Source organism: Cygnus atratus, chromosome 1 (genome assembly GCF_013377495.2).
Source record: "Cygnus atratus isolate AKBS03 ecotype Queensland, Australia chromosome 1, CAtr_DNAZoo_HiC_assembly, whole genome shotgun sequence".
Taxonomy (NCBI): Eukaryota; Metazoa; Chordata; class Aves; order Anseriformes; family Anatidae; genus Cygnus; species Cygnus atratus.
The window spans coordinates 131,279,351-131,294,045 of record NC_066362.1 but is presented as its reverse complement, the minus strand read 5'-3'; the positions used below and the strand labels follow the sequence as shown (position 1 = coordinate 131,294,045).

The 14,695-nt window shown below is 37.2% G+C and overlaps 1 protein-coding gene across 3 annotated transcripts in view; it reads right to left on the bottom strand.

Annotated features, from left to right (window-relative positions):
• Positions 1–7,323: 7,323 nt before the first annotated feature.
• The window catches only part of MID1 (midline 1), a 240,592-nt gene continuing 233,220 nt past the window's right edge, over positions 7,324–14,695 (bottom strand). For all 3 annotated transcript variants that reach the window (XM_035542309.1, XM_035542308.1, XM_035542307.1), the window contains exons 8-10: positions 12,166–12,327; positions 9,506–9,713; positions 7,324–7,930 (exon numbers count right to left, since the gene is read on the bottom strand). In XM_035542309.1, coding sequence (XP_035398202.1) covers positions 7,582–7,930; positions 9,506–9,713; positions 12,166–12,327 — 719 coding nt within the window. In that variant the 3' untranslated portion in view covers positions 7,324–7,581. The remainder of the gene's footprint in view (positions 7,931–9,505; positions 9,714–12,165; positions 12,328–14,695) is intronic.

Sequence of the window (14,695 nt, the reverse complement as noted above, 5' to 3'; positions counted from 1 at the left end):
TTCATTCTCAATTTGTCCAAAACTACTGCTTACACAGAGATGACAGAAATAAAGTCCAAATTGCCCCATGCCAATTGGAGATGTTATCACTGTGCTGGGAGCACCTTCATACCTGTCATATGAAGGACTTGTTCCCAATTACAAAAGGAATTAGTCCCTATGTTTCCCAAAAGAGAGGGATATTTCTAGTTTGGGAACTGCTGCTGGAGAGGACAAAGAATATATATACATATATAATATATATATATATGTAATATAATGTATGATATATATAATATATTATATATAATGAATATAATATAATATATATATATATTTAAAAACAGCAAAACCCAAACTTGCTTATATTAATGAGGTTGAATATATATATACATGTATTGCTATTAAAGGGGACTTGTTACAGTGATATCCTAAAATAATATGCTATTCCTCTGGATGTGCTCCTTAATCAGGTCTCATAATACTGCTTTAATTAGAGGGCAATACTATTAAGCCAAATATAATGAAATAAAATAATTCCATTTGTAGAAGAGTGAAAGGCTTATCTGAATTCTTTCTTTAACTTCTTCATCAAAAATATTCTTAAGTTTCAATAATATACTACAGTAACATTTTCACTTCTCATTTAATTTTCTGTAAGCCTCCTGAAAAAGGTAATTTTCAATGAAATTAAAAATAAATCCAACTTTTTAAAACATAAAGGTATTCCCCCTTACACACAATTCTTGCTACTCTAATTTCTGATGTCTGAAAATAAGAGTAGTAGCATTAAGAAAGAAGAAATGGAAAGATAGCAGAAAAATATTTTCAAGGGGAATAATTTGTTATCCACATAACAAATCGATGGGAAAAAAAAGTAATAAAAATGCTAGTTGAAACTTCCATATCCTCTTATGTGGCAGATGGCTGTCATTTTTAAATATTTCAGTGGTCCAACCATGTAAAGCTTTTGTTTTGCATTGTTTTGAGTTTAATGACTGTTAGGCAAAACACAAAGCCTCCATTTGCTGTCTTTTAAAGGCTTGAATATAAGCTATTTTATGAATGCATGGATTTTCAGAAATAATCCTAATTATTATATGTCTGTGTACACTATAAAGAAATTAGGTGGTATTCCTTGTGAAAAAAACATCTCCATGCATTCAAATAATTATATAAATTATGATAAAAACTTAGAGGAAGTGTGCTACTAAACTTGTTTTCTTATTCATTTTTAAAAGGAAGGCCAAGAACAATAGTCTTAAGTTGAAAAATTATATAAAAACTTATCTATCTGCTATTCTTATGATTTCTGTAAAAGCAGCACAGGACCTGCCAAGAGAATTGTTCCCACTCTGCTTTGAGGAAACAGCAAAGTGTTGCCCGAACAATTCACCCAAGAAGAATGTTATTGAACTATACATTTTAAAGCACACCTGTGCTGGCCTTAGGAAACAGCTCATGAGAAACTGCAGTTTTGCTAGCAGTTAATGTGCTTTCTCCAAAGATATGATTTAATAGGAATGCTGAGCTTTTAGCACACGGGCTACTGCTTTACTCAGTTGTTGACCCCTTGGAAACTGAAAATTCATGGGCTTGTACCTACCTCTATGTAAATCTCCTTTGAAGTCAACAGATGTAAAAATCCAGGCAAAAGTAAAATAAAAGGATAATCAAGGCCTGGGGCTGTCATCCCTGCCCTCCTGCTTTTCTTCAGGTTAGGATTTCAAACATAATTGCAAGATGTTTTTTTATTGTTGTTTGTTTTTCTTCTGTCATTTGGGAATGTAGATTGGGGCTGAGCTGTATCAAAAGGCAGAATAGGTGCAGACTTGCTTTACAGAGCTGCAGGATGGCATGAGGGCAGGCAGCAGTGGCAGGTTTCCAGCTGCCCTGCCATTCTGAATGATCCTTCCCAGCACTCTCCAGAACTCTCTCTTTTGCTACGTCTGTGCCTCTCTCAGGCAGCAGTAATAATGACAGTCAATCACATTGTGGGAGAATAAGGATAAAAAAATTAGAAGACTTCATGCCTTCCCAATACATTTTTGTGCTTCTAAATTGGGGCTTCCTCAACACTGAATGTATTCAATCCCATACCTCTCAAATCTATACCAAGATTAATGTACACAGATTCCTTATGCCTCATGGCCCAAATCAAGTCTCACTCACACTGAACCACTGTTAACACCACTGCTCTTTAGTCTTTTACTTTCTTCATATGAAAATTAAATGCTAAATCAAAGGTTAAAATGTAAAGAGTTTATTTCACTTCAGAAAGCACAATGAAAACAAACAGCTCAGTATAACTTGGAAGACCCACTATCAGCTATTGGGAGGGAACAGGGCTTTCCTCCCTGTAGAAAAGACAAAGATTAAGACTGAAGTTCAGAACACTGTGCTGAAGATCATAATTTTAAATGGACAATAGCTCAATGACACAAGAGAAAACTGTACTTTACATTCCTATATGTGGACATGCATTTCAACTGTGGGAAAGATCAACACGTGAAAAGATATTAGAGATGGTGTTATGAGAATTTTGCCAGTGCATCAATACATAAGTAACCTGTGTATGCTTTTAATTATCTTTGAGATAAAGTCCTAAAGATCACAAAATGAAAAATTGCACAAAGCAGCTTGAAAACATGAAGCACCATGTTTTCACACATCTCTCTGCTGACTGAAATTTTAAAAAGCTTGCTGGCCCCTGAGTATCTACCAACAAACAAACAAACAAACAACAACAACAACAACAAAAAACAAAACAAAACTATAAATTAAATGAAATATAGAAGCCACATAACTCACAATTTGGCAGTAAAGCTTCAACAAGCTCAATAAAGATGACATTGCTGAAGGTCTAGCTATAATTGAGAAGATAGATTGATTGGTCAACCTGGTCACATTTACATTTCATCCTTCAAAAGATGACCAGACATAACTTAATATATGGAAATGACACTCTTTCAACGAGACAGACATAAGAGGTGTAGAAGAAGACAGTCTATGGGATACAAACAAGCCTCTGTGCTCCTGCAAGAGTATATAAGATAAAGGAGATAGAATAAACCATAAGGCTGTAAATCTGGCCAGAGACTGTGCTTGATTTTAGTGTAACACATAGGTGTGGCAGTTATGCACAAGGAGGAAACATTTTGACACTGAATGGTATGAATTGTAGACAGAATAAACATGTAATTATTCTGATCAGATGTGGGAATACCAGAAAAGTCATGATTTTCATCTTCGGGAGCGCTATTTTAGGGAAACCTACCATTTGAGAAAGGAAATAGACTGACCTCAAAAAAAGAGCCAGTGTTTAGTTACATGGTAAATACAGCTGGATGACATAAAGTAAGCCACTATTTTCCCAAGGCTGCCCCACCCATGGCCTTCAGGCCAGGTATGTGCTGACCAGTTATTGTGATGGCACAGTATGAGTTTTCTCTTGCTGTGGATCCAACACTTGTTCACTCCTTAACCAAAAATGAAGACAGTTTCCAATTAAAGCCAATAAGCTCAGTTTTGGTGGTACAGATAGAGCCATTAGCAATTCTCACTTTGTTTTGGTAGGTGGGAAGCCTAGAATTTGTGCTGTTGTAACTACCAGCAGAATCTGGGAACTAATAGACATTTGCTTTGTCAGAATAATTAAGAAAGAAATACTTATATTGTGTCTGATGTCAAATAATTATCAAAAAATCTCCTATAGCAAATAGTACTTCATAGTGCTATATATGCTGGCCATCTCACAATTAACTAGTTAAAGAGCTGACACTTCAGCTGTCAATAGTGTCCTGTTGTGTTTTCTATCTTGAGGAGAATGCAGTGTTCCCACTTAAGAGGCAGGGTTAAAACATGATGCACACTCCCATTCAGTGACCTGCCATTGATAATATAATGAAGAAAGTATATACATTTTCATCTGTATTTGCCCATTTCCAGCTTTTCATAGCGTACCCACATCTGAGGGAATTTCATGCTTCTTACATTTGGGACCCACTGCTCAATGGGAGTCTTTCCTCTGGGGAAAGTGAGAAATAAGATAACCAATACAGAGAAAGAATAAACTGATGTCCAGAAAATGCAACAACTTCAGCTCCCTGCCTGCTCTCTGAACGCCATCATTGGGAACCTACAACGGGCTAAAGACGATCTACTAAATAATTTACAACATACAGCCTAAATGATTTTTCCCTGTTAGATGTGCATTAACACATGGAAGCCTAACACATGGAAAATTTTATCTGGCCTCAGAACAAAAAAAAATTGACCCCTCCCATTCCATTACCTCAAGTCAGACCAGAGTTTAGATGACTCTACTGTCTTCTGAAGAGGCTGTTCTACGGCTTAGTCTAACTCTGCTTAATCACAACTTGGCTTTGAAACATACCCTTGGAACAATGATTATACCAATATAGGCTTTATCTATTACTTTCATTGCTTGCATCTCAGAAGACTATTCCTCAAAAATCTGGCTTTGTTAAACATGGCATTATAAAATGCTACCTCATTTCTAGTCACAAAACTTTGAAAAATCAGGGAAAAACCTTCATCTAAGACTGCACTCTATATTAAAGTAACATGCTTTACTTTTACACAAAGATCACCATTCCCCCAGATTTCAATAGATTCCTATGGACCATGCAAAATGCCACAGACCACAGAAGCTATGGTTTCGAATGGATGCTTTTATTGATTAATCAGGCATTGAATCAGGTATTGTAAGGTGAACAGATTTTGTTTGTTAAAAATTGTCCAGAGGAATACCATTCATAGTAAACTTGTTTCCTCATAGTCCATACAGAATACGAAATAATTCAAGAAACAAGCAAAAAAGGAGCACCTGACTAGTTACTGTCATTCTGTGTGTGCATGTATGTATGTATATACACACATTACACTATACTTGTACATACACTAGTGTGTGTATACCCATACATACATATACACAAACATATAAGCACGTAATGTACTGACTCAATTAATACTGTACTGAAGCAACGTGGCTTAGCTCCAAATGAAGTATTCTGTATTAAAATATAAATGATACAGCAAGGCCTGTAGATTACAGACCATTTGTTTTTCCTTTCACCAAAACAATGATCTGTTTTTGAACTCACAGTTTATTTTTAAAATGAAAATATATGAGATCACTGGGGATCTTTCCAAATTCATGGGATTAATTCCAGCTCAATCTCTGCTAACATTGTATGGCCAAACATTGAACAGTGTTTTCAGTTTGTCCACTACTGAAATCAGCTTCTAGAATTAATATTTCTGGCAAAAGAGGAGACACACAGCTTTGCTACTTGTACTGTGGTAATATACCCTCTCCTGTTGGATGGAAACTTGGCAAAAATCCTACATTAAGACTACCTTTCTCCTGTATATTTTTATCACTACTTCTAATCAGTCATCACCTGTCAGCTCATTATAATCATTTTCATGCCATCTCAGCTACCTTCCAAACATCCCAGACCAGATTATCTGGGCAATATACACCAGGTAGTAGAGGTAGCAATGTATTCAGATACAAAACACAATGTTTGAGGATTAATTTACTTTTTCGTTTTTGAGCATATCCATTTATTTATTACTAAAGACACAAAGATAAACACTGCAGTACACTGTATGTACATATTTTCTGGTATTTATGTCAATTCTGCACCAATCTTACCTGTGAACCATGAAATACTACTGCATCAGAAAGCCATGGTACCAGCATTGTACTGTCACACTTTTCTCCATTTAATTCACCAGTTAGCAGGGCATGTAAAGTGAAATGAAAGGAATACGGACAGACATTTATTTTCTGTTAAAAAAGGGAAAAATAAACCCTGTATGCATGTATGTATTCATCACCTTGCTCATAAGTTTTCTATATCATCATAAGGCAAACTGTAGTGCAGCTTTGTACCTGCAGAAACAGTATTTAAAAAAATCTGAAGCTGAGCTTGGGAACATTTTATTCTGGACCCATTAGTGAACAAAGTGCATTAAGGCATCCATTTCAAAGGACACCTAAAGCATGGTAATTACTAAGAAAATCTTTTTTTTAAAGCTGGTATTCAACTTATCCTCTTTCTACACAGGCAGATTTTCACCGCTTGCATAGTAACAACAAAACACCATAAGAAAACCATTCTTTTAAAGTTGTCATATGCCTCAAGCATCTTCCAGAATGATCATTTTATGTAAGTATTGTAGTAGTTACAAAGGGTTTCTACTCTGTAGAAAGGAAAGAGAAAAAAAATGCACCTGATTCAGCTTTGAGATAAAATAGGTACAACCTCTATTGACTTCATTGAAGTTCATCCACCAACACCAAGATGAATGCAGGGCCTGCCTGTGCAGATTCCTACTGCTGCTGAAAATTTGTTATTTACTCCTCATTCACAAAGAGAACTGGTCTTCCCCAAACAACCCAAGACAATGATAATTATGAACAAATTCCAGCTGTAGTGTTTCTCCATACAGCACATGCAAAATGGATTTCCTGGCTTTGTTATAGATACTACATAGTGTACAACAATGAAACATTTGTATTTAATTTAAAATCAATGGTAAGGTGGCTCATGTCTCACTTCTGAGTTATTGGCTGGGCTTGCTGTGTTGAACCTTGTAAAATCAGAAATAAGCATTCACATGTCTACCATCAGAACCATGACGTCTTCCATTACAATCAAACCTTAAATGATGCAGTGCTTTATCAAATTAGTCTACAGTCAGACCTTGGATTGGCTGCTCTCCTCCAGTGTTCTGATTTTCAGAGATGGTATCAGTCTTTCACATCCTCAGCGATTCTACAATGTTTCCCAAACATGAAAGTGAAACACTGGCAGATGGGAATGTTGCCATCAATAAAATAAATCACCAGATGATTTATACACTCACATTTCTAGGAGATACTCCACATGTGTTTTATGAACAGAGAACATACTGCACCATGAACAGAAGTAAATTAAACTTCTTTTGCTGTGTCGGCTAGCTCCACTTCCTTGCTTGTTTATTTTCATTCTATTTGGTCTGCACATTCCCATGTGGAAAGTAGAAATTAAGAGATCTTGCATTCAATAAGATCAGTAATGAGAGCACTAATATTGGCATGAATAAAACCAGCAGTATACTGACTTGTCCACTGCAGTTTTCATCCTTCCAACTTCCTGCTTTTATCCACTGTAAAATAAAATGATGTAAAGGGGCTGATGAAACTTTAATGAATAGGACCATCAATGTGCAAAGCAAATAAGTCATTTTCCAGGTATCCAAAACAGGCTTTCCCTTTTCTCTCTCTCTCTCTCACTTCCTTTCTTTTTCTTTTTTTTTTTTTTTCTTTTTATAAATAATTTATAAATCTTCCTGTAAGATACTAAATACAAATCAAAACAAAAGCAACTGCAAAAAGAGTTCTAAGGTATTATTAAAGCCACTTCTTGTCCTGCACAAAGTACTCAGAAAAGAGAGATTCTCCCCTTTTCACTTCTGTCCAGGTTCGACAGCAACAACTGGGATGCCACGCAGTCTGCCAGCTCTGGCAAGCTCCTGCAGGCAGCTGCACTCAGGAAACACGTCCTCCTACCTTTTATCTTTTAGCAGTCATGCCAGCTGCTCAGAGGAGTCTAAGTGGTCAGGGATAGGCAAGCCAGTTATAATGGTCAAACACTTATTCCACACAGTGAATGTGGGGCACACGGGCTGCCCAAACGTAATGTCAAAGGTGTAAAGGTGCAGGGAGTTCAAGGCATCGTAAAAGGCAAGGGAACCGTTGTCGTAGTCCAGCAAAATGCCGACACGGCGGAGGTGAGGCGCAGGCTCTATTGGGATTTCCTTGCTGTTGTGTCGCACCACCCACGTGTTGTTACAGCGGCACAGCACCCAGGAGGCAGAGTTCTTCCCGATCCACTCGTGCTTTGGGGCTGACTTGTATGAAATACCAATGGCATACCTGCAAAACAAAAACAACTCAGGAAAGCAAGTGCCTCCTGCCCTGCTCATAGGCTGGTGTGTCAGCCAGAGAACTCACTGGAACTCCCCAGTCTCTTGGTTGTACTAATTAAGTTCTAAATAAGTGAAATTGCACCATAATATCAGCATGGTTTTAATTAATGTTTTTCCCATGTCTCTCTCACTTCTGAGATGTCAGGGAAACTTAATTGTCCCTCCCTTTGTTTGTAGTTTGGCTGCTATGGTCATTTTTTGGAGCACATGCCTCTGGTATTCTACAGGAAAATTATTAAGTACTCAGCAAATTAGGGTTTAAATCACTGGGCCTCACATTTCCACTTCTAAACAGATGAATACAGAAGAATTCATTGATTTTAAAATACATTGCTATCTGTCATCTAATCTGATCTCTCATTTCTCCTTTAATATATGGCCCAGAAGGACAAATGCAAGAGTAGACATGAAAGGACACATTAAAAAAAAAAAAACAACATTTTTGCCATTCCCAAATATGTTTTGCCAGATGTTGGTGTGGTTTCTAGATTCAAATAAGCATTTTTTAGACTGGGTATTGCGCCAAGTGAAGCATTTACAGGTGAAGACGTTTGCTCTGCAAACTGTAATTTATGGCAAAATGTCCAAGGTAGAAGGATTATGAAAATGTTCTCATTAATGGACACCCAGGGCAAATACCTGTTTTCTCATATATTAAAGAAATGTAGAAGTTCCTCACGTTCTAGAAACACTGCAGTATTTGTAGGGCTTTCAACCAACAAAGATTAACGTGCCATAAGTTACTCTATTTTCATTCCTTGAAGTTGGCAAACAACAGTTTTCTTGTTTGAGACAGTGGGCATACCTGAAGAGCTTACTGAATTTCTCCTTCATTAACTTCTGTCATGATTGCCGCCTTTGAATCTTAAAGGATAACATCTGTTCTACTGACCAAAGGGACCCTGAAACCCTGCCCTTTATGGCTGAGAGGATCATTCAGGAATAGAATCGTGTGCTCCTCCATTTCCTGCCCCAGGTTTCATATCCTGGGGCATAGACCTGGCACTGCTGCTCCCCACTCGTTCCCCAAAGCTGTATCTTCCACTCCTGTGAATCTGGGTCATCAATTTGTCCTCATATTCTGTATTTTTTCTGTTTTGCTATATTTTCCAAAAGAAGGACAGCAAGATCTTTCATATCTAGTAAAGAAATGATCACACTTCTTCAAATGTTTGCTTTGCTATAGAAATAAGATGAAACCTTCTTAGCTTTCCAACTCACTAAAATCTTGAAATGTGTTTTCTGTAGAGTCAAAAAACAATCAACCTCAATCATGGAGGAAAAGCCCTGTATGGGTTTCTAAATATAAAGATGCTCTGCCTGGCAGAATAAGTTCCAGAACCTGAAAGTGCTGGAAATTGGGAAAATAGTCTGACAAACTGTGTAAAAGTATATACTAGGTCTGCTTATGCCATTCCCCATGCATCTGTTACCACTCTCTGTCAGAGGAACTGTGCTGGGACCTGCATGGACCTCTGATATGAACCAATGATTATTCTCATGTATATTCTTATATACGTACCATGTACTCCCACTTATAACCACTTCCCAGTAATGCCGTCCGCTGTCAATGAACACATTGCCAGCTACTCCATAGCTCCCTTGGCTCGTGAATCGCTCTGGTGTATGACTCTTTTTGGAGGAGGTTTCATCACGTTCCACTGTCAAGTTATCATGAGACACTTTCAATTTTCTGTGAGCAGATTTGGGGTCCAGTTTAAATGGCTGACCTATACAAGCAGAGACAAAGATAGCAAAAGAACAGTTTGTCTTTAATTTTAAAAAGAAGAGTGAATAGAAAGCATAATAAAGAAGCATACAAGATTACATAATTGTATTAATCTCCTTCTCTGAAGTGTTCTCAAGATAGACTAAGCGATTCTGCTCCCTGTGCTAGCTGGCTTGCATTGTCAGTTTACTGTCAGTCTCATTGTGCACTAACTTCCCTGTGTTGATAATCCCTGAAAAGAGCCCTGCGTAATCTTCATGCCCATTATCCCTGACCTAGAGGTAACCTGAACACTCTAATTCTTGCATGTAATTGAAACCAACATACATGCTAATAAAGGTCTGAGGGTTGCTTTTTTTCACAGCATATTAGATTTAGAATGTTACATTCTATTAATTCACTAGGGATAAAGCTCCATAATAACATCTTCATCATAGCTACAAAAAAGTATGATTCCAAATCCCACAAAGTGAGTTTGAAAATAAGAAAAAGCACTAGCCTTGTCTGTTCGTTTGCTCACAGCTTTATTTATGCCAAGCACAGTCAACAATTCAGGACCTTTTTGGAAGGACGCCCATGAGGTTCTATGGCGCTGGATATTGTGCATTAAAAAGAAGGAAATGAACTATAGCTTGGACCAAATAATATGGTGTAAAAACATTACTGAGGCTGTTGCTCTTGGTAAGTATCTTCAGCTGTAGCACAAGGTTTGTAGACAATAACAGGAAGCTTTTTGGTAAACTGAACCCTGTAGATATCTAAAGTCTGGCACAATTCTGACAAGCTTTCTTCTCGCGTCAAAAAGCAGAATGATCATTTACCTCCACCAGGAGACAACTAGGAAACTATGACTCTATGTGTGATCCAGCAAATCCCTTTTCCCTTCTTAATGTCTTTCATGTCAAGGAAAAAAAATGCAAGTGGAAGATTTGATCGCATGCATAGAAAATAGAAATGAGCACTCCCATGAGGTCTGTGACCCTCTGGCACTGACAAGTGTACTTCAGATAAGATGTAAATTGCTCAGAGTTTATGAAGGAACAGTTAAGTACTTCTCATGCAGTAAAACTGAAAGCGTTAGTGTGGGGGTAAGAAGAAATTAAATTGATCTGAGCAAGGACAGTCATTGGTTCAGATCTCTAGGAAACCTGAAAAGCAGAAATTTAAAATGGAAGATGACAGATGCAATGCTCATTCTCAGTTAACATTATTAGAGATGGGTCGGTATTAAGACAAGGAGTACTTTCAGTGTTAGAGTTATAATCTACTTTTATAATGTGTATTTAGTTATATATTAAGATGAAGCATAACATAAACACATTGGAAACTATTTGGGGATGTTTTTTGACTATTTTTTCTTACTGCTGAGTAGCAGTAATATATCTGCAGCCTGCCTCTTTAACTGGTTAGTAGCCTTTAGCCTTTGTGTTGTTGAAGCAGTAACTGAAGGATATCTTTCTCTGTACAGTCATATCTGCTTACATCATTTCTCAGTCACCTGAGAGGTTGCTTTTGCACCACACTGGGTCACAAAAAGACAACAGGATGAAGGATTGCCATTTCCAAGTGGGTCTTCTGGTACTGCATTTCCTTGTAGGTTATCAGATTCTTGGTAGCAGATGTATGGTTTATATGAGTAGCTTTTACACAGGAGTGCAAGCCAGAAGAAGCCCCCGAGCTGGTATGTGCCATTCCCTGTGGCCCCTTTCTTGCAACACTCAATATCACCCCTCTTTGAACACCCTCCCCCTCAATAAGCAGGTTTCAGAGAGTGCACAAATCCCAGTGTTCCCTTTCCAGAGCCCAAAGTTGTTCATGATGACTACAGGACTGAGGGATTGGCTGGGACACAAGAAAAAGACTGAAAACCCATCTTAAAATCGCTATACTACATCTGCTAATAATTTGTGTAACCATTGTTTATTTTATTTTTTGAAGTGGGATCTCTGACTAATCTACTACCTTGTTGAACTCCATAAAAACTGAGAGTGATGGAGCTAACGAAGTTTTCCAGTGTCCTAAGAAAGAGATCATCTTGGAGAACAAAATTAAACTAGCATCTTATGAACACAATACAAAAATAAAATGTTTTGTTGCAAACATAAAATGTTTTTACTTTGTAGAGAAAAAAGAATAGGAAAAAGAGGAAAAGAGGACATTAAACAAAACCACAAAAGACCATTTTCAAGCATTTCACATGTGATGGCTTGGTTCCTAAATGATATTTCCAGTGACCAAAGTACAGATGCTTCTTATGATAAAAAGTAATTTCTGCACTACTGAAGACTCCAGTAATCTTAAATTGAGTTAAATAAGTGACTTTCACTGTGGGAAGCACTTTAAACAGGTTAATCTGCTCTGCAGTCTTGTGTCTTTCAAAAACCAAACCTAAAAAGGAAGGCAAGAAAGGAGAAGAGTGTGTGTGTGTGTGTGCTGGATTTCACGTTACTCACTGTTTGTCTTGAGCTTGCCGGGCTCACTGTTTCTGCTGCCAGCCTGATTAATGGCCTTAACAATGAAGATATACTTAGTGCCACTCTGCAACCCATGCACGGTGTAGTGGTTTTGTTTGATATTGGGAACAATCATCCAGCTGTCGGCTGAGTTACATAAACCTGCAATTTCAAACCAAGCACATTAGTCATAACATACTAAACACTTTGTAACACTGGAACATTTAGAGTACTCCTGAGCACCCAACCACCGATAAGAAATGGGCTTCTATACCTTTTAAAGTGCTGTTACATTCACTAAGTCTCCACTTAATTGCACTAACTCATTTCACCAGCCCTCAGCCAGGGTACCTTTTAACTTCTTGCTATATGAAGTCAACCATAAAAATTGGACATGTAAGAAATGACTCAGTGAAGGCATGAGCAATCTGGGAATTTTCATATCCCAACACAACGAATTCTTTATTGCTTAAGGGCCAGAGGATTATGGAGATCCCATCAATCTACTTTTTAGATTAATGAACTCAGTGTAAGCCTCAAAAAGCTAACATAAGCAGTAATGCTCAGAGTCTTATGGAGCCACCTTTGCTGACAGTCATTGGGTATGTTTACCTCAGGACCTGAAGCAAATTGTGGGAGGCCAAACAGGGTGAAGGGTGGGCTCCAGAGCAAGCTCCAGCTTCTACATTCCAAAATTTGCCAGGATGTAAATTAAACAGTAAGTTTAATAGATGTAACTTTTTGATTTATGCCCTCATGGTTAGATGTCATCTAGGGAAGAGCTACATAATTTTCTAGTTACAAACTATTTTGGGGTACATTTGATGACTACCACAGAAGTATAACATGTAGGAAATAAGTAAAATAGGGTAGAAGCAATATAATCTGCAAAATATGAGCATAATCCATTAAAATGAACTTATTTAATTGCATAAATCTTTCTTACTGTGAAATAACTGCAATATCAGTGAATCACCCATAGTACCCACTGTACATTTGTAACAGCTCCCAGTCTAATGGATCCTCAGTCTGATAACTCTTTTGTTATAAGTGTTTATATAAATAAGAAAGCTTACATTTGCAATATATATATAGATATATGTTCACAACTTTTTATAGTTATACAGCTAGAAAAAGATAAACACAGATGAAAGTATAAGCATGCATGCGTATTAGGAAGGCTGGAAAACCTAAATGAAAAATTCTTGACTGGATGGGAACTTACAGACTTTTTGATCTTACAGACTTCTTGATTGGACTAGATGATCTTTCAAGGTCCCTTCCAATCCCTAACATTCTGTGACTCTGTGATTTTTTCCTTGACTGGGCATAGAAAAAGTTACCAATGCTAATGTGCTATTAAGCTAGCTTTCAGCTTCTAACTCATGTTTTACCAGAAAACCAATAAGTACTAGTGGAGAGAATCTTTTAGAAGCCCGTAGTACTTTTAGCATAAATATTAACCAATATAAAACCCTTACTTAAAGAAAAAAAATAAAAGGTTTCTAGGCACAAAACTTTAAAGAAAATGACCTGTGAAAGAGATTTATAGACTCATAGAGAATTCTTAGCCATACCAGAAGTCTCCTTCTTAATTTAGGATATACTTTTCATAATAAAAGAGCATTAGGAATAGAATTTAAAATTCAAACTTCAATCTAAAAATTATGCAGTGTTTGTCTCAGATTTCTCTCATATTACATAGCATCCTTGAGAGGTAGGGAATAGGAAGAAAGGAAATAAAAGTAGCAGTATCCTGGCATAAAATATTTCAAAGACTACTTTTCCCAGTAAAAATTCAGCACAAGTATTACAGGTACACTCTTTCTGTAGCTGAACTACTGCATTGATTTTACATCAAGAACATTTACCTGGCTCAATAGTGCTATTGCACAATAAATGTTAAGCTAAAATAAAGCAAAATAAAGCACTGGATTCAGAAGGAGCCCAGGATGACTAAGGAATCCCTTACTCAGCCGCCTCTGATCGGTTATCAAATAACATCTGTAAGTCTCTAAATGGGATGAATCCAGGCAGTAATTCTGGAAGTGCCTGCTTCTTCCATGTCCACACACTTTGAAAGCTGTGGTCTATGGTATACATAGACCACATATAAAAAAAAACCCTCATGCAGACAAAGTGCCCAGGTTTCTGCTAAATCATCTAGCAAATAGAGTTGTATCAATCAGTAAAACTCTCTAAAGGGCACATTTTTCAATCTTACACTTTTGCTGTTACCCTCCAGAGGCTAGTCAGTCCTTAACAAAGTACAAAACTTGAGTTTATATAGGTATATGAAGGACTGTAAAAGTACAGATGTGTTGCTATGAGTCTCTTTGCCACTCTCTCCTGTCCTCCCATGTGGACTCACACATACCCAATACTCAGTACTCTGTAGATACTTACACAGAGTAAATTATTGTTATTATTAAAAGATCTAGTTAGTAGTTAATTTGGATTCCTGTGTACAGGCACAACCTCAATCTTTTTAGGTGTTGCTAAACACTTGCTGCTGGGGGCTACTGGCAAA